The sequence below is a fragment of the Numenius arquata genome, chromosome 9 (assembly GCF_964106895.1).
Source record: "Numenius arquata chromosome 9, bNumArq3.hap1.1, whole genome shotgun sequence".
In the NCBI taxonomy this organism is placed as follows: domain Eukaryota; kingdom Metazoa; phylum Chordata; class Aves; order Charadriiformes; family Scolopacidae; genus Numenius; species Numenius arquata.
Genome location: NC_133584.1, coordinates 34,682,388 through 34,706,174, shown reverse-complemented (window position 1 = coordinate 34,706,174; position 23,787 = coordinate 34,682,388). Strand labels below are relative to the sequence as shown.

The window sequence follows — 23,787 nt, the reverse complement described above, 5'->3', positions numbered from 1 at the left end:
ACAAGCACTGCAGGGTTTTTTGCTTTGCTCTCATTCTCTCAGCTGGGCTTTTAGTCTCTCTCTGTCATAGACAGGCATGTTATTCCTCTGTTCCAAATACTTCTGTCTTTCCTTAGACTTCATTCCTTTATTTCAATAACATCTTTACATTTTTCTCTGAAAATTCAAGTTTGCTGCCTTTGCTTGACTTCATCGTCTGCTTTCCTCGTCTTACTTTTATTGCTCCCTCATATCTCTTTTCCCTTCTTGCTGCAAGTTCTCCTTCAGGTTCTTCGTGTTGTCTAAACCCAATTCAGTACACATGTACCAATTCAAATCCAGAATAAAAAAGCCGGTCCACTGCCTTCTCAAGATGTATTCTAGCAATTTCCTTTTAGATGCTAGAAAAATTGTACAGTCTGGAGGTTTATGTTAATCTTACTGATTCTCTTTCAAAACACTTTAATTATCAGTGAAGGCAAGATTTGTGTGTATGCAAAACCAGTCTGAGATAGTCTTGCAACTGTACGATTCTTGAAATATCAGTTTGCTACAGTTTTAAGAAACAGAGTATTTCTTGGGAAAAAACAATGCTGCCTCCCAAGCCGGAAACAGTACTGCTCCCAGCATATGTCATTGCTTGCGAGATATAAATACTGCTATTGTGAAACTAATCCGATGCACTGCCTCTGTAATTTTTTTCCATTTGATTACACTGCAGAAAAGTTTATGCAATCTAATGTGATTCGATAATACTGCATAATAAGTCCGTACAGAGTGTTTTGGGAGTCAGTGTTTCTCATATCAATGATCTTTATTCTCTGCTGGTATTACAGAAACACACCAAAATGACTAATGAACAAACCACCTTCTTTTGTATGGTTTTGCTTTTAATGACTCATTTAGCAGGCTGTTGTGGCATTGACTGAAACACGAGGAGGCTGAAGTCCGGGGCAAATACCGAAGACTTTGGCATCCTAATTTTGAATTCTAAATCTTATTCTTTATTGAAGATTTCACTCCCTAAGATCCAAGCCCGAATTCTCAATTTGTTTTTTAATATTTCTGAGCAATATTTTCAATCTTCCTTTCATTTGTTTTCTACTTTATTACACAATTTCAGCTATAGACCTGACTTTCAAATAAACTGAAAATGTATCTGTTGTACAGATTAAAGACGATTAACTTTTCTATTAGGTTTCTGCTGCTTAATGAGTTTACCTTTGTGGATTTTCATACAGAAAAGTATGCCTTTTTGCATCTAGCTGAGGTGCAGTTGGGGGAAAACAGTTTGTGAAATAACTTTGGTGTTGACATTAGCCTGCATGAGTACTTTCATTTCAGTGCAAGGAGAGACAATTCTACAGGAATATTCAGATGTTGAAGTTAGGATCTTTATTAATTCACCACATCTAGCTTTTCTTATTAATGATTTTGACTATGATTTAATCAGAGACTTTTGGAACCAGAAAAAGCTTCTGTTCAATTTTGATTTAAGATCTGTGAAAGTTCAGGGGATTGGGAGAGTTGTCTTTAACTCAAAGCAAAACCACAATTTAAAATACAGGAAAAAAGTAACTTTGGGCCCAGTGTTTGATGAACAGATTCCTTGAAGAGACTTTTTTTTTTAAAATTTAATTCCTAAGAGGCTTTTTAAAAACTGCAGTCTAAAAGTCATGTGAATAAGTTGGATTTGCTTGTTGCAAGATGTTTGAAATTTCTTGGCTCTTTTGTATCAGCTTTTCAACCAACCATCCTTCCAAAATGAATTCCTTAAGGACTGGACCCTGATACATATCAATAGCAGTAAGGTTTCACTTGCCCTTCCCTCAGCCACTGGTCCACTTGTTAGAATGTACATGTCCTGGTCCAAGCTTTGTTTTAAAGTATGTTTGCGATGTGCCTATTATGCTGTATAAATAATGCATGACAATTACAATGTTAATTCTATGGTTTTGGATAAGTAATCAAGAGGAACAAATATACAAATATTTGTATTTTGAGCTATTTTTCTTCTCACTGTCAGCTCCTTTGATACCAAGAGCTATTTGTAGAATCTCTTACATACCTTGCTGAAAAAGTCTCATCTAGCAAGATGAATGTGCTTTTTAATACCATATTCATTATGACAGTGATGACATACTGCCTATAAACTGAAACTTGCAGACACAAGTCAGGGATTCAGAAGAGACTTCTGTATCTTATATACTACTTCTCAAAGCTTAGATCAAAGATACCGAAAACCAGGTAAGCCGAAACAGGACCACCTATAATTTGGAGTAGAAAGCTTCGGGGTGAGAACAGAGGAAGGGAAGAATACAAATGCGGGGTTGGGGCATGACTGAATTTTCTGCCTCATCCCCAGCATGAAATGGCTTTTTAGTAAAGTCAGCAGTACCAGGAATAAATCCAGGCCAAGCAGATCAAGAGGATCAGCATCCAGATAGTAGTGTGTTGCATGAATCAGCAATATTTCCAGGGGATGACTGGAACAAAGACTACCCTTCTATTTTTGCTGTCAGAAATCTACAGTGAAGGAAAAGTTGTATGGTAGCAGTAAGCTTACAGGGAAAAATATTAAGCATATAGCTATCAGTTTCTGTTTTGCCTTTTTAAAAATTAATTACAGATACAAATTGTTCATTATCCATATTGTGGTTTTTTGCCCAAGAAAGAAAATCTGTGCATTTAATATAAACACATTTTAAAAATAGTGAGTCATTATGCTAATAACTTTCATGTGCACACTCACAGCAAGTGCAGGTGTGCAGGAAGCACCTCAATGATTAGACAACATTAAGACAATTTGCGAATAGAGACCTGAGTATATTTTCATCGCATCTCCAACTACTCCTTGTACAACAACTTTTATTCAAACCTGTCTTTCTCAAAATGAAAAGTTCAATAAAATGTATACTTCTGTAAGAACTTCTTGTGGCTTTGTTAAAGACTATTACAAGTGTATCTGACAAGTCTGTCAGATCTGAACACATCCTGTTCATAGACATCAGTATTCTCTGAGTAGGTCTAATTGCGAACTTCATAGTTCCTAAGATCCCCCACTATTAATTCACTATTCGCTATTAATCTAAACAGGCTGAGAGCACAGGCCTGACCACCGGTATATGATGCCATAGTGTGGTATATCTGCATAAAGGTGTAAGTTCTTCATGAAATCTTAACTACTGCCGCATGTGACATCGAAGTCCTCATTCCTCCGCACACATTGTATCTCTCTTTCTCTCTCTAGAAAGACTCAGATCTGTTGATTTTCATATTCCAGATGCTGAATGGACTGAAAAAATCTCAAAGGTCTTCTACCAATTGCAGGCTGGCTGAAAACTTCCATTATCAGGAAGAACTGATCTTTCTGTAAGGAGTTAAAACTTTGCAGCTTCTAGGACCAACACACAATTATGTCGTGACTTTCATGCATGGTCTGGTATTTGCAGCTGTAAACCACAAGGTGAAGCCTGTCCTGTTCCTGAGACAGAAGCTCCTCAGGGACCAGTCAGAGATGATGGAGTGAGCTCCAACATGAAGCTCCAACATGAAGCTCCAACAAGCATTCTCTCTAACTACATAATAACAATAAAACCTAATAATTTCTCTGAACATATACAAGTTCTCAATCAGATGCAACTAGTTTAAATGATGTTCATCTTGAAGTAGACTTCAATGTGAAGAACTTGGATCTAAAAGAATCAGCTTAATTTAATGTGTTCCTGTGAGGCACTCAGTCCCTTTGCTGATGACACTGAGGACCAGCATATCACTTCAAGAAATTCTTACACACAATGGAAACTTTTGGAGAACGATGCATGTTTGTGTCTCATACCTGTATGCTATCTAAACAACTTTGGAATCTTAAATAAACACAACTAAATAAAATCAGAGCACTTCACAGATGAAGATGGTTGAACTCTCTGGTTCTCCATATCTGAGTGAAAATGATTGTGAAAATTTTTAACATCTCACTAAATAACCTGATTACAACATCCCATTTCTTTTCCAAACTGCTTATAGGTCCTTGTCAGTTCCTATCTATCCAGTTTGAAATGGATCTGATACATTACTTGGAACTAGATTAGTACTTACAGTATCTTACAAGATCTATCATCTGTATTATAGTTTAATAGGATTGTTAGTCTTATGCCTAAAGCACGGCATTTTAAATCACATCACCACTTTATTATTAAGGAAAGAAATGATAGTCATGTCCTGAAATGACCATCAGTGTGAGGCTGACTCAGTTATCTCCAAGGGATGGCTTTATAGCTTCGAGAACTGACAGATTATTATGGCATGCAATTCATGCAGGGCACGGTATTGCAGCTGTAAATCACAAGGGCAACTCATACAGTGGCCAGCACCCTGTGGAATAATCTTTATATTCCTGTTCTGTTCAATAAGCCTCTTAGTTGAAAGATTACGCCTGATGAGTTTTTTTTTTCTCTAGGACTGGTAAAAGGATAGCTCCTGTGTCTTTGACAGCTGCTTACTAAAATTTAAACAAGGCTTTTTGTTGGGCATTTATCTGTACTTGTACCCATCCAAGGACTATAAAGGACAAGCAACTCTAATCCAAAGAGTCAATTTGTCTTTTGTGATTTGCTTTAGCCGCATTTAAATCTAAACTGCTAATCTAAAATCCTGGAAGCACTACGTCAATTAAAATAAATAAATCAAGCTGTTACAGCTGGATTGTACTAATATTTAAGCAATCTATTAAATTTTCTGCTTTGTCTGAGAGAGGTACCCTACTCCTGCTAACTTGGTCTATTCAGAAATCACATCGAAAGAGCAGGCTGCACCACAGTCCTGAGGGAAGTCCTTTCCTGCTTGGAACATGCTGAAATGTTACTTTGAAGTTTATGGCTTCTATTGCAGCCCCAGCCTATGCAGAATAAAAGATAACTGCACGCATTTCAGATTCCCCCTTCTCTTGACCTCTAGCTAACCCACTAGAGTAAGGACAGCAACACCTAGGAGCTTCAGCCCACTGTCCTTCTAACTCCGTCCATGCAAAAATGCCTCTGCTTTACATTAATTACTTATGGATTGCATAAAGTCTGAAAATTGTTACTGCTACTCTCAGATTGGAGAGATTTTTAAGCCTACCACTGAGAAGAATAAGATGACAATTTGCTGGGTGGCCCAGCCAGAAGTATCTCAAGGGACCAAAGCTTGCTTCAGCCCATCCAGCAGCAATTTTCTTAGAATATCTAATGTTCTACCTAGAAATACAACTGTGCTCACTTTGATCTCCATCTCATTTTTCAGAAGAGCCACTCTGGATTTAAAGTGATGCATTCATGGATTTTTGAGTTATTGCATTGCTTATACTTCTGAACTCTGCTCAGGAGATGGAATACACACTTGTATGACCCCCTGCCGACACAAAATCCCAAGTATCCTTATCTCTGAAACCCCAATATATTTGTTAGTTTGTTGGTTTGGGGGTTGGTTTTTTTTTGAATATACAGTCTTAAGGACCATGATGATTTGACAACTTATAGATCATTTATGCAAACCTGTATGCATCTTGAGAATCCTGCTGGCTTTGTTAATTTGGTGTTCATTTTCTTTGCCTCTATATTCTCTTCCTCTCAGCAGATGAAGCAGGGTACAGCAACAGTTGGGTTTTTTTAAACATTTTTTATGTTGACTTTCAGATTTTTTTTTTACTTAATAAGGAAACGATAAAGAAGTCATAAAATTCTAGGCTGTGTCAAGCAGGCTTCAAGAAATAAATAAGCATTAGGTTAACAATGCTTTGAATTTAGAAACAAAGTATATCCTTGGATTTTTCATTTTGTTTTTCTAAGAAGGTCAGTAAATCTCAGGACAGTTCAAGAAGACAACCTCCAGTAATAAAACTTAGAGTGTAAAACCAGCACTTTTAGCAGAGCAAAAATGTTCTTTGCAAAATAAATTATGTCAGCATGCATCATTCTGAGAAGACAGAAGATACCTGAATAATAACTAAAGCTAATTTCCTCCCCAAAATAATGTTCTAGTTTTATATCATAGCTACTCAACATCTAGGTCATACAAATTTGTACACTTATACTTACCGTGGCAATGCAGGCACACAGCTTTAAAGTAAATGTTCAACAACAAGATTATCCCCCAACTAGGGAAGGAAAAGCCTCATGTTACTGAAGATGGGAAGTTTATTTTAACGTCTTTCAGCTTTCATTAATTACTTCTGCTCTACAGAACGTTAAACAGTTTCTCAGACTGTATCCAGTCACCTGTTTGCTTATCCCCAAATATATGAATTCTGATCAAGTATGGATGAGTTAGTATTTTCCAAATAGAGTGGAAGCTTAGTTCTTCATAAAAATTCCCTTCCTCCAACACAAACAATGAATGACTGTGTACCCTGTACACAGCTCGACTGACGTCCTGACAAAAGAAAGCAGATCCTTTAAAAGTCCTCTCTTTCAAAATTGAATTTCACCTCAACAATGTCATCGTTCAGTCAGGGACTATCATAACAGTATTGCTTCCTTGCCACATTGTAGTCTTCTTTCCTCCTAGGAAGGTGATAGACTCATCAAAGCAGACGGGTACGACCTTTTAAAAAACCAGATAGAATCATTTTTCCCCCATAAGTTTTCTACGAAATGAATGGCATGCAAAAATATAAGCTAAGTTATTTAGAATTTGTCCTGTTTTCAGAAGTAGTTTATTGACTTAGAAAGACTCCTTTTTTGCATACAAAATAACCATACTCGAATTAACGACACCCAAGATGGATGTACTTTCTTGCATGACGTACAGGAGAACTTAGGTAACTAAGAATGGTACCCAAGAATGGTACCCACAGTGCTATAACCCTTTAGTACCCTTTAGCTGTCCTCTTAGAAAGGGTGAAAGGAGAGCTTTGCATAAACCTTGATCCTCTCCAAGATTCAGGTGCCATTGTTCGAGTTGCAGAACGGCAAGTTCTGCTCCCAGCGCTGAGGCCTCTCTGGTGGTGAGGTGTGCACATTACTTATGTGGAAATTCTGCAAGAGGCCAAGTCTTTCTTTTAAAAAGAAATTTAGAAGAGTAGAGTAAAAGTTGCACTTTCATTCAGCCAAGATGCGAGACACTGAAGTCCAGTTTTTCCTCTGCCTTCAGGGATTTAAAGCTTCTTTCCTCATGCTCCCTACTCAGGTGGATACCCCAACACTGGGCTGTAAAAGATTCCGCAGGAGGAAAACGCTCTCACTCCCCTTCATATGGCACTGTGCATGGAAATGGAAATAGTACACATACTAACCACTGATTCAGCCATACAGTTATTGACTACAGCTACAACTGACGTAGTAACCCCACTTGTAATTATACTCCTCTATTACACGCAGTAAGACTATGCAAATAGAAGACAAATCACTTGCATCAGTGATTTTTTACCCCTTAGAAAATAAACAACTGAAACCTGAGTGAAAGGAATAAAACACAATGAAAACTACTTTTTTTTTTTTACCTCTTGTTGCTCTGTTATGTTTAGCACATACAAGCCACTTCTGCTGCTTTTTCGAAAATGGCGATTTATAACAGGTACCTCAAGAGAAATAAGTTAGAAGAGCTCCAAGTGACTTTTTGGATTTATTTGTTTAGGGTGTTTGCACGAAGGGTGGCCTTGCAAGAAAGTAAAACAGCTGTTCAAGGGAAGTGAAAAATGATCAAAGTATTGTGGCTTCTAATTTATTTGATAGATGCACTGAAACTCAACAACTGCATTTTTTCCTGTCTTTTTCTCCTAGCTACAGTGTCCACATTTAAATTTGGCAAAATTTAACTTGCAACGAAACACAGCTCTCTTCTGCATTTCCCCTACAGCCCAATTTACACAGCCTTGACATATTTTTATTTGTTTATAATCCTTTTTCTTTATTTGCATACAGTTAACTGATGCAGTTCTGTCAAAATACTTGGCAATCCCAATTTCCAAAATTTGGTTTCATAGGAATAGCTCTTTGTCAGATAAATAGGTCAATATTGTCTCAGATATTCTCATTTTTAAAGCAATGAGATCAGCTATATTTTATCAAAGGTGCAGACCTTTAAACTGTAGCAAAACAGTACAGTAAACTGTACCTCTTTAAACTGTAGCAAAACAGTTGAGAAAATTTAAATTATTAAGTTTAAATTATTTAAGTATCAAGTTTAAAAGTACTTATTCTTTTATTATTAAGTTTAAAAGCACTTACTCTTTTATTATTATTGATAATTAAATAAAATTAAAACAACATGGTAAGCTTTTACATACCAGAGCAAAAAGCAAACCAAGGCAAACCAAACCTGGTCCTAAAGCCATTTTTTGCAAGAATATGTAAACAGATAATAAAAATGGAATTATCTACTCTTAAAATAAGATCTGTTTTAAAAGAAACAAGCACATATTTTAACTCTGCATGTCAGTTAAATAATACAGTCAGTGTTTGTCCAAAAAGTAGAATGATTGATGGTAACCGGTTGGTAAAATAGAAAGAAATACAGTTTGAATTTCAACGTCTTTTCTTTGAAATGTATTATTTTTTTTCAGAAAAATCCCAGCTGCAGCATGTGTGAGGACTGGTATATGCATGTAAAGTCTTGATAAAGACAAGTGCATGAGCTACACGTGACTGTAGAAAACCAGTGTTGAGTAAAATGGTGCAGCATCAGGCTTTGATAATTCATTTTTAAAATACCCAAATGTGCACAGTTCAAAGTTATACTTGCTTGTTTTATAGTTCAGTCCTCAGAAAAATTAATAAATAGTGTGATAACTTACTTTAGATTAAAAAAAAAACCACAACTAAGAAAGGAAACTGGGAAAAGGCATGTGATTCTAATACAGGGAAAGAGAACCTAAAATATTAAAATTCCTCAATACAGTACATGAATTTATACACTGCCCCATAATAAGAATCACTTTTAGTATATCTGGTTGTTTTTTTTTTAACTTCAGCTTTCTAAAAAGTTGCACGTCTGAAGTTGCAAGTGTGTAAGGTAAGAGACAACAATCAGGGACTGGAAAGTCCAAACAAAAGAAAACAGAATATGAGGTTTCTAACAAAGTTGCTGTGTCCCCATTCAGACTTAAATAATTTGCATCTGATGGACATTTGGTGATCAAAAGAATTGATAGTAGTATATTATCCAGAGGATCATTAATATTTTCATTACAGAAACTCACTAATTGTCCCAGTAGAGTTGGAGGAAAGTATGAACACCAAGGCTACAGCTAAAGCACCTTGTTAGGAACTGATATGCAATGCCCTGCACTCCCCTTGGACAGACACACTGATTTTGATAAATACTTAAATGCACATTTACTGTATTGCATAAGGTAGTATGGGGGTACGTTTGCAAGCCTGTCCTTGGGATACCAATGTATTCTTACGATATCAGTATATGAGAAGTATTTACTTATCTAATTTCACTTCACAAACATTGCACTTTTTATGATTTCAGATGTTGCACTCCACAGATTTTTACACGACACCAAGAGCTACAAAACAACAGCGGGTAGTCAGAGAGCTATTAGCTGTCTATGAGTAACAGCACTTATAACGACTGGAGAAGCTATTAAAATGCAGGCAACCATACTTTCATCAGGAAAAAAAAAAAAAAGTCTGTATGGAGAAAGAATATTTTTCACCTCCAGTCTTCTAGTTTATTGTCCCGGAGCTATTACACTGCATCTCCCTCCTCTAGTGATTGCTACACTCTCTAAGAGCCCTACAGGTCAAACTCAAGGTACTGTGTTTCATAACAAGATCAATTTTCTCGACTGTTTTGCTACAGTTTAAAGAGGTCCGCTAAGTCCGCACCTTTGATAAAATATAATTGATCTCATTGCTTTAAAAATGAGAATATCTGAGAATATCTATTTATCTGACAACGAGGTATGCATATGAATTTCCCAGTCACTTTAATACCACCATTGCTAAAGGAGTTAAAGATGGAAAAAAAATATGTATTTCATCCAATCCATCTGATTATACAAGTGAAACTATTCACATAAAATAATTGCTAGTATATTTTTCCTTTCTGTATTTTTTTCTATATATACATATTTTTCCTAAACTCTATTATTAAAAAAGAAAATAGATGCTTTAAATTTTATTTCTTTGATGCTTGCACAGTGACTCATGCACATTGCTGGCTGCAGGGGAGCTATGTGCAATATAAAGGCCTTACAAACAGACGCCCTGGAAGAAAAGGACCACATCTTTCTGTGCTGCAGGTACAGATAACATATGCATATCCGTATCAGAATGTAAGCATGTATCTCTATACCCAAGCAAAGATTTAGTGGAAATGCTAAGGCGGTTCGAGAGTCATAAACCCTCCTCCTTCCAACAGCAGCAGATAATGGGACATTCACATGCTGCCTCTTTTCAATCAGACATTCATTGAAGAATGAAACTGCAACACGGTAAAATTAAGATTTGATTTGCAATTTTGAAAATTATTTCTCAAAGAGCAATGTAATTTTGGTGTCAGAGGGTGGGTTTTGGCTTGGGTTTTTTTTTAATCCTTTCTGCTCTGTACTGGCTCAGCTCTTTGGAAATGGGAAACGGTTCTCTGCTTTTTTTTTTATATTGACTTATTTTTTTTTATATTGACTTTTTTTTTTTTTACGGACTGCAGTGTTGGCATCACCTCCCCATCTTCTCCACTTCAGCAATCTGTTCTTATAGGTACATGATCTTTCATAGGTTTTCTCTACATAGACTGGAAAGGCTCATTAGTTAACTGAGTCCAGCCTCTTAGTTTGAGAAGGAAAAAAAAAGCTTCCAATAACCAAGCACTTTTGGACAAGAAACAGGTTAAAAGGAATATTCATATTATTTCAGCCTAAGTCCAGAAATAAAAACAATAAAAGTAATTGCTGCTGTGTGTCTGCAGATGGCCTGCATCCAAGGCACAGCTTGAGCCAGCTTTGTCTGTAAGGATAAACACATGGGGTGTATATATGTATCTGAATTCCTATGTGTATGAGAATCTAGGCTTACATATATATTGGACCCTCCCTTAAATACCCAGAAAGATCAGGTATATTGCTGGACAGGTACGTCTGCATCCAAATACCTGAGATAACTCACCTAGCAAAACCCTTTCTTCTTCTTATGTATAACTGAAATTCAGAGTTGCAAATGCACTGAACATAATGAGGGAGAAAAAAGATAATAGGCATGTAAGACTGCTTTTCAGGCCTTTTATTGTACTAAATACAAACCCTCTTTTTCAATTATCTTAAGTAAGCATTAAGTGTATGGATAGAGGCAACTGGATAAAGGCCCATCAGCCAGAGAATGAAACAGAACTGCACTGTGTAATGTTTGTCTCTGATTTTAAGTGCAGTTTCTAAATATGTACCTCTGCAGCTTCATGCAGAAGTATTTTTCGCAAGATGACAATGTCACAAATGTGTGAAGACCATAAATGAGCTCTGATGAAAGCTTCCTGCAACAGGAAGTATTTTTAAATACCTGCCCTTAAAATTCCAGTAAAACTAAAATACTATTTTGGAACAACCCTTAAAAGTTTTCAATTAATATAAAACAGTTCCTAAACTGTGAATTTTAGTATATTATAAATTTCATGTTTTAGCTACAGCGAAAATTCCTAATAAAGATAATACACAAAACAGGTACTGTGTTAGCTGTACAAAATCTATTGATACGAAGAACACTGTTTAGCTACCGTAATAAAAAGTCACTAATCTGAGTTTACCGAAAGGCTAGACTGAAAACCACATGATTAAGAATGGTATGCTGGAGGCAAGGCTGGTGTGATAGTGTTAAGTACCACGGCACCTCACCACCCAGAGCCCTTCCTGAAACCAGAGCTCACGGCTTCTGTAATTGCCTGGCACAGCTGAAGTCTCTGTGTTTACCAGTCTACAAGAAACAGCAGCCTGCACTGAGCTTTCACTGAATTTCACTGAATTTTCACTGAATTTTTTTTAGAGTTGGAAGGGACCATATAGATCATCTAGTCCAACTCCCCTGCTGAAGCAGGATTGCTTAGAGAATGCTACTCAGGACTGGATCCAGGCGGGGCTTGAAAATCTCCAAAGAAGGGGACTCCACAACCTCCCTGGGCAGCCTGTTCCAGGGCTCTGTCACCCTCACCGTGAAGAAATTCTTTCTCATATTCGAGTGGAACCTCCTATGCTCCAACTTGTGCCCGTTGCCCCTCGTCCTGTCACTGGGAACCACTGAAAAGAGTCTGGCTCCCTCCTCCTTCAACCCACCCTTGAGATACTTATAGGCATTAATAAGGTCTCCCCTCAGCCTTCTCTTCTCCAGGCTAAAGAGTCCCAGCTCTCTCAGCCTTTCTTCATAAGGGAGATGCTCCAATCCCTTAATCATCTTAGTTGCCCTTCGCTGGACTCTTTCCAGTAGTTCCCTATGCAATGCAATACTCCAGTTGTGGCCTCACCAGTGCAGAGTAGAGGGGGAGAATGACTTCCCTCGACCTACTGGCCACACTCTTCCCTATGCAGCCCAGGATTCCGTTGGCCTTCCTGGCTACAAGAGCACATTGCTTGCTCATTGTCATTTTGCTGTCTACGCAAAATTTGCTTTCCTCATTTTCCTCATTCCATATTTTGCTTTCCTCATTACCACTGAGTTTCTAGGTGTCTGGCTCCCTGGAAACTCACCAGTCATGATAAACCTTGCAATCCAAAATTATTTAACTCTTTTCAGTACCTCAGTGGACTAAATCTGGATAAGAAACTTTGAGTAGGGAAAGAGAAAAGCCAAGCTGTCCGTCTGAGCTGAATGCGCACAGTAAACAAACTCTCAGCAACTCTAATTAAATTGGACTTGTCCCAAGTCTTTAACAGCAATTCTCTGAGTTTGTATAAGTTTTTACGAAAAAATAAGTTTATAACTCACTTTGCAACCTGTCACAAAAAGCATAACATGGGTGGAGATACACTCGCATGATCACGTTTAGCCAGCAAATGCCTATAGTTATTTTGTACCAACCAGGACCGTTCACCACCAGATAAATAACCAAGTGACAAGTTTTGACAGATCCAAGTGACAGTAGACATGTATTTTTGGCAACAGGCTCATAAACAATCACACTGTTTAAATGATCAAATGGTGCATTGCATGATGCAGACAAATTCTGTATCTATGGAGAATACTCCATATATTTTTTATGTAGGATCTGATGAATATAACTGCATGCACTATGAATATTTAAGGCCCATATGAAGGCTGGATGATCAGTTGAGAGATGCCCTTCACTTAGATCTCTATATAACAAATATAAATATTTATTAGGTTGTAGTTGTATTAACATCATGTATAATACTAAAACATCTACAGCTGCATCAGCATTTTCTTTTATACTCTGTCTAGCATGGAAAATAATTTGAACTGAAAACTTGGTAACCAATGTCAAGGAGAGAATTATTTTTGCCAAGTAAGGAGAATGCGAAGAGGATGGCAGAGAAGCTTATCCTCCACAAGATCTTTCTGTGGCATTTTTAAGTAGACGTTACAGTTTTAGGTATTTTATGAGTAAAGTTTAGTCCATTGAATAACTACGATTATTACAATGAAATCAAAACAAAACAAGAAAATGATATAATATAGTCTGCCTTAGAGCACATGGTCAATTTTTCAGAAATTCATAGCAGTGATGAATCTGATGAAAGCAGTATTCAAATTTATGGAGGCATTGGTCCCAGGACAGTTCCTTTGGTTTCATGGAGCAAGCCTGATTTATTCAGATATCATCTATAAGAATAAGACCCAAACTACAGTTGCACAGGTAAGCAAAAAACTCTAGAACTGTAGGTTCTCAGACACTGAAGGTTTAATGCTGACTGTGGTTTTTGCTCTTACAAAAACACAAAAAAGTTGCTATTACTTTAATTTTTTATTTATGTTGCTGGATTTTTTTGCAATAAATATATTTATACTATCAACAGACCAAATTCTCCGAACTTTGAATAAGCAACAGATAAATCCACTCTACCTTCATCAAACCATCATACACAGTATTTTTCTAAAGCTCAATAGGATCTTTCAGATAATATAAACATTATCCTGTTTATTGCTATTATGGTAAAAATATAATTTGATTTTTCAAGTCACAGCAGATATAAGTTGAGTATAGCTTAGCTCTTTTTCCAAGTGCCTTGGGCACAAATAGGTAATCAATCATATTTAATCAATACGTTGTTCAGCCATTCAGATTCCCATGTCTATAATTTCAGCTTTATTCCAGTGCTCTTTAGTCTCAGTACATTCTTCATTGATTTTTTTTTTCCTTCCAAAAGAGGCACAAAGATAAATAAGTGGTACATCTTAAGACCTGGAAATATCAATTTCATAAAAACAAATGAAAATAAACTCCTTTGACTGTCATTATATCCAATATATTTCACTATTTTAAAGTTTGGAACAGGTCTTCTTAGTGGTCTGGGCTTCACTCTCAGTGAGCATGTTCTACTGGGACTATAGGAATGGACTTCAAAAGTAGCAGAATGAGGTACCAATAGCTCTCTTTAACATATTTGTTAAAGCAAACACGCAAACATGCCATGAAGAGGAAGTGCGGGTCTTTATACACAGTTCCCATCGACATTCAGAAGTGGCAGATGGAATGGATTTAAAAGCCCTATGAGTTCCAGTTTAAAATATTAAACAAAGCCTCCACAACCAACCACAATTTTGGTGATCGCAGTCACATGTAAATGTTGATTATTCTCTTTAAAATGTTAAAGTGCTGAAAAATGCCTCTTATTGTCAAGTCTTTTCTTTATCTAGGTTGGCACTGAATAAAGATGAGCTTAGTTGTTTCAGTTTGTTTGAAAACTATTGAAAAATGTAAATAACCGTTGAGCTTAGAATAAACAGCTGAATGTGGCATTTGCTTTCCTTTTAGATAGCTGGAAATGAGAGGAAGAACAGCATGACATTAAAAGCACAATCTATCTTACTGTGTGGTTCTTTTCCAGTGACTTTCGAAGAGCATTGCTCTTCAATCGTTCCAGAAGATAACAAAAGCTGTGTTTGGCTGGTTTGATCAGTGAAATGAGAGGTGAGAAAGAATATTTGCATTTGAAATTGCTCTTTAATCTGGCTGTCCTAGACCTAGGAGCTGTACCGGTGTCTCAGTATCTCGACAGACCAGCCTATTTCTTGCAAACAAATTATGTATTTCTTTGTAAAACCAAGAAGCTCATCTAAAGTATTCATACTAAGATGAGTGGCTTTCTGTGCAAAAGTCCACAATAACCCGAAGCAGCACTACAGGCTTGGGGAAATGTGGCTGGAAAGCTGCCTGGAAGAAAGAGACCTGGGGGTTCTAATTGACAAGCGGCTGAATATGAGCCGGCAGTGTGCCCAGGTGGCCAAGAAAGCCAACGGCATCCTAGCTTGTATTAGAAATAGCGTGACCAGCAGAAGGAGGGAGGTGATTGTGTCCCTGTACTCAGCACTGGTGAGGCCACACCTCGAGTATTGTGTCCAGTTTTGGGCACCTCAATCCAAGAGAGATATCGAGGTGCTGGAGCGAGTGCAGAGGAGGGCAACGAAGCTGGTGAAGGGCCTGGAAAACAAATCATATGAAGAGCGGTTGAAGGAGCTGGGACTGTTTAGTCTGAGGAAGAGGAGGCTGAGGGGAGACCTCATCACTCTCTACAACTACTTGAAAGGACACTGTAGAGAGGTTGGTGCTGGTCTCTTCGCACAGGTAACTAATGACAGAACGAGAGGGAATGGCTTCAAGCTCCAACAGGGTAGGTTTAGACTGAACATTAGGAAAGAATTTTTCACAGAAAGAGTGGTCGGGCATTGGAATAGGCTGCCCAGGGAGGTGGTTGAGTCACCATCCCTGGATGTGTTTAAGAGCCGTTTAGATGTGGTGTTGGGGGATATGGTATAGGGGAGAACTTTGTAGAGTAGGGTAGATGGTTGGACTCGATGATCCCGGGGGTCTTTTCCAACCTAGACGATTCTATGATTCTATGATAAGTCCCCTTTCTTATCCAGGAGTAAAAAGTCTTTCTTATCCAGAGGTAGAAATGCAACTGCAAGTAAAATATAAAAGCGATGTGTATTTCAGTCCCAAATTTATTCCAATTTATTTTTTGGTAATTCTTTGCACGTGGGACAAGTGAACAAGTGCTAAGTCACTTCTAGGCTTGCATTACACCTCTTAGCAAGGCTCACCATAGCTCTAAAAAAAAAAAAAGTAAAGAAAAATATCACTGCACAGCTCATTACTAGATTCTGATTCAGAAGGCAGAAATACAGCTCCAGAGTCAAATGCCTTCCAAAACAAGGTCTGAAAGCAACAGCATTTTTGGCTTATATTTGGGCTAAGCACCCTTCAGATATTTAGCTTTAAGCTTCAGTGAAAAAGTCTGGATGCTGAGATTAAAATATATTGTAGTGAACACTGGCTTTATTTCCTCAGTAGGACATTCCTTCCAGCAGATCTCTCAAGCGCTTCCCACTCTCACTTCTGTGTAAATCATAAACCTCAATCAGTCACTTCTATTCTCTTTTTGCTGTTTCATAAGTTGCCAAGAAGACCTTAGCCTTTAAAATTGCTTATTCCTGTTGAGAAAAGACTCCAAAAGTCACCCCTCAACTTGTAAAGATGATACCAGTGTTAATTTTCCTTACTATATTTTGAGTAGATGATAAAAGTAGATGTCTAACCAAGCAAATCTTAACCTTTGTAATGAAAAAATGGCACAAAATCATTCTTCCCATTGGCCCTGTCGATAAAGGTGATGATGCAGGACTGAAACAATGTTTGAACTCATTTTCATTTACCATTTCCTATCATGGTGCACTAATATAGAAACTCTGTAAAATCTGTAGATGGGACATCAGCTGTCTAACAAACAAGACTAATACCTCAGACTCAACTCTGTAAGTTTAAAAGAAGCAATTAAAATGCAATTCCAGTACCGTTCTCTCTACTCAAAACACCTCTGCCCAATGTAGTGTAGAGTATGAACCTTATTTACAAAATTTGTTTGATAAATCCCAAACAGACAGAACCTAATTTACGAAATTGGTTGGATAAGTCCCAAACAGTCATCTTTTCACTAGCGCTTCCCGAGGAGCCTGCTGGCATTGCCTGCCTCCCTACCATCCACTTCAAGCTCTTCAGCATCCTTTGAGTAACAACACAACTCTGTGACAATCGGTACTCCAGGAAAGGTCAAGACTGAGCCACTGCTGCCAACTGGTTGTGGCATGTATTGCTATATATAGAAAGAAGAATTAAGCAATAATTCAAATTAATTTGTGCACTGTGTTTGTGGAAGGTGTAGGAGTATGATCCATAATGCATTTAACAGGAAACCACAATGTGTGTTTTTCAGTAAAAAAAAAACAACAAGAACCTGAGGTTCAGAAGGCTGTTTTCTAATAAAGTTTTGAATCCTTTCCAGCAGCTGGGGACATCTTTGGTACAGCAGTGCTGGTGCATTACAGGTGTAAAATTACATCTCAGGTAGCAATGACAAAGGGCTAAGTTCAGCTTTGTGAAAGAAGCTGCTTCTTAGGAAAGTTCACAATGAACCGTTCAAGCTTCTGCTCTAAAGTGCACCCTGGTGGACCTCTCCTTCAGCAGAAGAGGAGCATGTACAGATTGGCCACACTGAACTAAGGTTTGTTACTTTGACCAGCACCCTTACTCACCAGGTTTCAAACCCAGGACAACCCCTCTGATTTCAGAAGGTGCACAGCAGCTGTTAGTTGTTAAAGCCCTCCATGCAATTTCACACACAATGAGCTGTTTTTAAAGTGAGGAAAGTTGACGTAGTAACTAATTCTTTCTTTTTGCATATATTTTCTAATATCTGTACCTCCTCTTGCTGTGGGTAGTCTTCTGAAGTTCCTCTGAGATACTATCTATGCTGCACCCAGTCAAAGCTCTGTATCTGTTTCACAAGCAAGTAAAGAAGGTGTGAAGGTCTGTCACTCCCTTCTCTAGCTCTCTTCTTTTCTGAAAGTTGTTCCAAATTATTTTCCCTTTGGTTGGGCTTGACATTCAAAATGTTGAATGTGAATATGTTCACCACAATGGCAAGACTTCACTTGTCTTGAGAAACCTTTAGATGGACTCTCATAAAGGCCATCAGGAAACCTCAAAATATTTAGATAATGGATAATTACAAACAAAGGAGTGATCCAAACTTTTAAATGCTTATCCAAACAGATTTGAATAGTTAGATATTTCAAGGTCAAACAGTCAATACAATCTCTGATTAGTAGTGCTGAGCAAATATCTAAAGATTTTTTTTCGGGAAGCGGTGTTTAAACATTTAAAAAAATCTGCTACGGCCATTCTACTCTATTTCTTCACTTTCAGCTCAGCATTCAAATGACTGTATTCCATTAGAACAAAGAAAAATCAAAAATATGGATACTCACAATCAATGTTGTTGCATTCATGCATACAATTAATCAAACTAATGGGGCTTTCACATAGTAGGCAAAAATTGGAGTGAAATACTGTAGTCAAAAATGAAAAACAAACACATAAAGAAATTGTAAAATGCTTGTAGGTTGCCTACAAGCAGAAAATGAGACAAAGTAAATTGTATAAACTATTCATTATAAATTAGTTTTTCATCTCTAGGATTCAGTGTGAAATAACAACAATTACATATGACATTTGTTGCTGGTCAACAAATAAATCCACTTGCTTTTAGTATCCAGCCAGATATATGTTATGTAGTGGCTTATTTGGAAAGAAAAACCATGTTGATAATTTCCTGCAAAATTAAAGATATTTTTCCCTAAAATATCATTTACAAATTCATAATTGGATATATGACAGTGAACTTTTCCTTCTACCCGCACATCAACAGTGTTTTAATTATCATCTCAGTCCACAAGGTACCAAGATGATTTAGATTGCGCTTACAAGTCTTTACAAAATGGCAAGATATTTTCATTGCAAACTGGTGGATGAAAGCAAGTCAGGGGAAGCCCACATATTCCTGGCCATGGAATATAGATGTTGAAAGGACATAGGAGATGGAAGGATCTCCAAAACATCTGAATTTGTCCTATAAGGCAGTATGTTTCTTGTTACTATCTAAGTAGGCAAAATAGAAGCACAAACATATTTGTTTTTATTGGAATAATCTATTACAAACTAAAATGACTCCTTTAACTGCATGTATATTTTGTGCTCCTGAGAGTATAAGCATTTCAAAACAATGTGGAACCGGCTGAATGCTTTCCTAAAATTGATAATCCAGATGCCTCAACTTCTCCTCCCACTTTCTACGCATTTATCATCCAGAAAAAGCATAAGAAATGTTCCCTAAAAACTGTTTAATACCCTACAACACTTATCAGTACTGTAGGTGAAAAAAAATAAATTCCTTAATTTATAATCTTAATCTTACGTTACAAAGGTTCTGTTTGGAAATTTGTCACTCGTGGATTAGGAAAAGACACAGTTCTGCACAGAAAGGAAGTCTCATACATTTTGATGCTAACAGATAATATACTATCTATCAAGGAGGGATATACTTTTAAAATTCTATTATTCTATTTTTTGCCGGACTTTATCTCATTTAAAGATGGAAACTGTGTAATAACAGAGAGTGACTTTCTTCCCCTGCTTTTTTGCAGATGATGTTCAGTTGTGACTCTTGGCATTAACAGAATGTGTCCCTGATTTGAAGTGGCCATGATCTAATCTTTATTCTACAAATAATGATCTAATCTCTACGCTACAAATACAGAATCTGTGATTCTGAAATACAGATGGCTGAGTAAAGCTTTACCAACAAAGATTAATTTATATTTCAATTGCCTTTCTTCTGTTCTAGGAAGACCAGTAATTGAATAAAACTGCATCTTCTCAATTATACTCTATCTTCTCAATGTCACCAGGAGTAGTGACAGGACCACGGAGTAGATGGGATGTTCATCTTATCCTTGGATTTGCCACAGCTGGAAAAAGTCAGACATCGTGTTCGATGGTACTTTCTCCTGTATTTTGAGATCTGTTGTTATGGTGATAGTTCCAGGAGGGAACACTAATGAGGATGACTTGAAAGCTTTGATGTTTACAGTACAATTATTTTTAATATCTTGTAAGAAAAGGTGACAGTAAGCACTGCTCCTTGCTAAATACATGTCACTGTATCAGCTTTCATGAAAATTACCTGAATTTCTATTTATTATGTATCTGTAACACAATGTTGAATAGAAATACACATATACATATTTATACGTAATAAAAAGGATTCAGAAGAACAAAAAACCCTGCTTATTTTCTCACAAAGGATATATAATCTGTTATTCCTAAGAACTTGCATACAGTAATGAGGGACTTTCAGTTATTAAGTAGTCTTAAGTACAGAGTACTGCTCTTCCATGACTAACTAACTAACCAGCACGACCTCATATCCAAAACAATTCTATGAACCCACATCACCCAAAACACAGGTCTGCAGACACACGGCATCACCTAGACTGCAATTCACCAGCAGATGGTAAGCAGCAGAGACAGAGGAATCATTGGCCTGGAGTCTTTCAACTCAGAGGTACTTGATGTTGGCCATAGACTTTGGCTCACGTATGTTATGAACGCATGCAGCTACTTACATATTCTTCATAGGCCTCGTGTGCAGGTGGTGGGGGTGGTCTGTAGCCCGGGACAGCTGGGGCGCCCCTTGCTCGAGGGGTGGGCACACCCCTCGCCACTGGTGGGACGGGGAGCGCTCCACGGGTGACCGGTGCTCCTCGGGGTGCTTGGGCACCTCGTCCGGGTGGGGGTGGAGGAATCGCACCCCCGCGTCCCCTGAGGGGAGCAAAAAGAAGTGATCACTTTACTGTGTACGGCAAGGGAGGAGGTGCAAGTGCTACCCCATTTTAAAGGCTCTTACATTTTTACTACTGTTTGAAGTATCGTATAACTCTGGCGTTTTGGCAGCTACAACGCCAAGTGCTTTTAGGCAGTGTCTCAGGAAGAACTCGCACTATAGAAAGGCATTATTTTTAAGCCACCCAGTGCCTCTGATACAGAATCACAGAATGATATGGGATTGAAAGGGACCTCTGGAGATCATCTAGTCCAACCCCCCTGCCAAAGCAGGTCCACCCAGAGCAGGTTGCACAGGAACGTGTCCAGGTGGGTTTTGAATGTCTCCAGAGAAGGAGACTCCACCACCTCCCTGGGCAGCCTCTTCCAGGGCTCTGCCACCCTCAAAGGAAAGAAGTTCCTCCTCATGTTTAGATGGAACTTCCTATGTTCAAGTTTGTGCCCATTTCCTCTTGTCCTGTCACTGGGCACCACTGAAAAAAGACCAGCCCCATCCTCTTGACACCCTCCCTTTAAGTATTTATAAGCATTGATCAGATCCCCCCTCAGTCTTCTCTTCTCTAGACTAAAAAGACCCAAGTCCCTCAGCCTCTCCTCATAAGAGAGATGCTCCAGGCCCCTCATCATCTTTGTAGCCCTCTGCTGTACCCTCTCCAGCAGTTCCCTGTCCTTCTTGAATTGGGGAACCCAGAACTGGACACAGTGCTCCAGATGGGGAACACTTGATCGTCTTGTTGCTTGTACTAATGAAATTCTGGGTCACTGTAATTCTCAGAGTTGCAGTTGCTCCAAAGCAGTTCTACAGGAAGAAGGAACTTTTTCTGTTGCTCTCAACTTAGGTTAGAGGAGCAGTCATCTCCTTCATTCTCGTGTTTATTGGTGGGTGGGAGAAAGTGATTGGCAGAAGATGATGCAGGATGGCAGAAACTCGCAAATCAAAGAAGAGCAGGAGCATAAAAGGAGAGTAAGAACTTTTCTTCCTGTCTAATATAGTTCAGCCCAAGGGAAGAGTAGCACGGGATTCCGCTTTCCCCCATTGTGCAGAGACAACACCACATACAGGCAAGCACAGAGAGGTTTAGCATTCTCCCATTTGTTTATGCTATATCCACCTTGCTGTACCAATTGGTAAGTCAGAAGAAGCCGCTAATGGTTAAAAAGAGGTTCTTGTAACATACGACAGAAGGGGGATATATCAGGGAAGCAATCTATGAGTTTTATTTCAGAGCAGTATGCTCCTGAGTGTGCTGCCCCTTCTAAGACTGTGAGTGCCAGGTATAACCATGCGTGACACCCAGATCCAGAGCTGTGAATGGCACTCAGATCTCCCACAGCATTATGAACTGCGGCTTGTTCCCTGCTGAGGCAACCAAACCCATAGCACTAGCTTGTGGTGTTCATGACTTTACCACAAGTTTCAGTAGCCAATTTTAGAATCACAGAATGGTTTGAGTTGGAAAGGACCTTTAAAGGTCATCTAGTCCAACTCCTCTGCCTTGGGCAGGGACATCTTTCACTAGATCAAGTGTCTCAAAGCCCTGTCCAACCTAACCTTGAATACCTCCAATGATGAGGCATCCACAACTTCTTTGGAAAACCTGTTCCAGTGTTTCATCACCTTTATCAAAAAAGATTTCTTCCCTATGTCCAAACTAAACCTACCTTTTTTCAGTTTAAAACCATTGTCCCCTATCCTGACACTACAGGGCCTGGTAAAAAGGCTCTCTCCATCTTTCTTATAAGTCCCCTCTATATCTGGAAAGGCTGCAGCGAGTTCTCCCTGTAGCCTTCTCTTCTCCAGGCTGAACAACCCCAACTCTCTCAACCTGTCCTCGTAGGAGAGGTGTTAATCCCTCTGATCATTTTCATGGCCCTCCTCTGGACCCGTTCCAACAGGTCCATGCCTTTCTTGTGCTGGGAACCCCAGAGCTGGACACAGTACTCCAGGTGGGGCCTCAAGAGAGCCAAGTAGAGGGGCAGAGTCACCCCCCTTGACCTGCTGGCCACACTTCTTGTTATGGAGCCCAGGATATAGTTGGCCTTCTGGGCTGGGAGCACACATTGCCAGCTCATGCCTAGCTTTTCATCTACCAATATCCCCAAGTCCTTCTCTGCAGAGATGCTCTCAATCCCTTCAACCCCCAGTCTGTGCTGACACTGGCGATTACACAGGAGTGGGACCCTGCACTTGGCCTTGTTGAACTTCATGAGGTTCACATGGGTCCACTTCTCAAGCCTGTCAAGGTTCCTCTGGATGGTACCTCTTCCCTCAAGTGTAACAACTGTACCACCATAAATATAATTATGCTATTGGCATAAATTGCTAGCATAAATATTTAGCTTAAAAAACTTCAGTTGCAATTTTTTTTTCTTTAAATATTCTCCTGGGATTTCTGTCTGGTAAATACAGAAAGCATCTAAGATCCTGTATCTGTCCAACTGATCCAACTGTTTGGGTATTTTGCAGGAAGTGGGGGCCAGCACTCCACTGATTATGCTTTGAACCTAATTTAAAAGCTGCCAGTCTGTTGCAGTGATGTTCTGAACACCATTATTAAGTCAAGGCCTTCAGAGACCTTAGGTGTAAGGAAGACTGGCTTCCGAGCCCAAAAAGACTTTGAGTGAAAGATGGTCATGAATGACAAGTGTAAAAAATCCTATATATGTGCATCGTACTATCGATAAAAGATTCCATTCAAGAAGAACTGAGGGAAAGTATGATAGACACCTTCAGGGGAAAAAAAAATAAAGGTCATACACAAGATCAGCCAGTTCAATTATGAAAGAACAACTCCTCTGGTAGCATAAAATAAGGCACCTCCATATCCTATTTCCTCCAAAATAAAAGCGGATTTCTTAGGACCCATCCTGAAATGATCTCTACTGACGCCTAGAAGTAGCTAGGTAACTTAGATGCCTGAGGCAACGAATTTCTTAAGGGTTCACAGTGAAAAATATGTCTGAAAGAGTGCATTAAGA

At 38.5% G+C, this 23,787-nt stretch overlaps 1 protein-coding gene across 2 annotated transcripts in view; it reads right to left on the bottom strand.

Annotated features, from left to right (window-relative positions):
* Positions 1–23,787, bottom strand: part of KHDRBS2 (KH RNA binding domain containing, signal transduction associated 2) — a 387,275-nt gene that overhangs the window by 96,189 nt on the left and 267,299 nt on the right. For both annotated transcript variants that reach the window (XM_074153323.1, XM_074153324.1), the window contains exon 6: positions 20,592–20,787. In XM_074153323.1, coding sequence (XP_074009424.1) covers positions 20,592–20,787 — 196 coding nt within the window. The remainder of the gene's footprint in view (positions 1–20,591; positions 20,788–23,787) is intronic.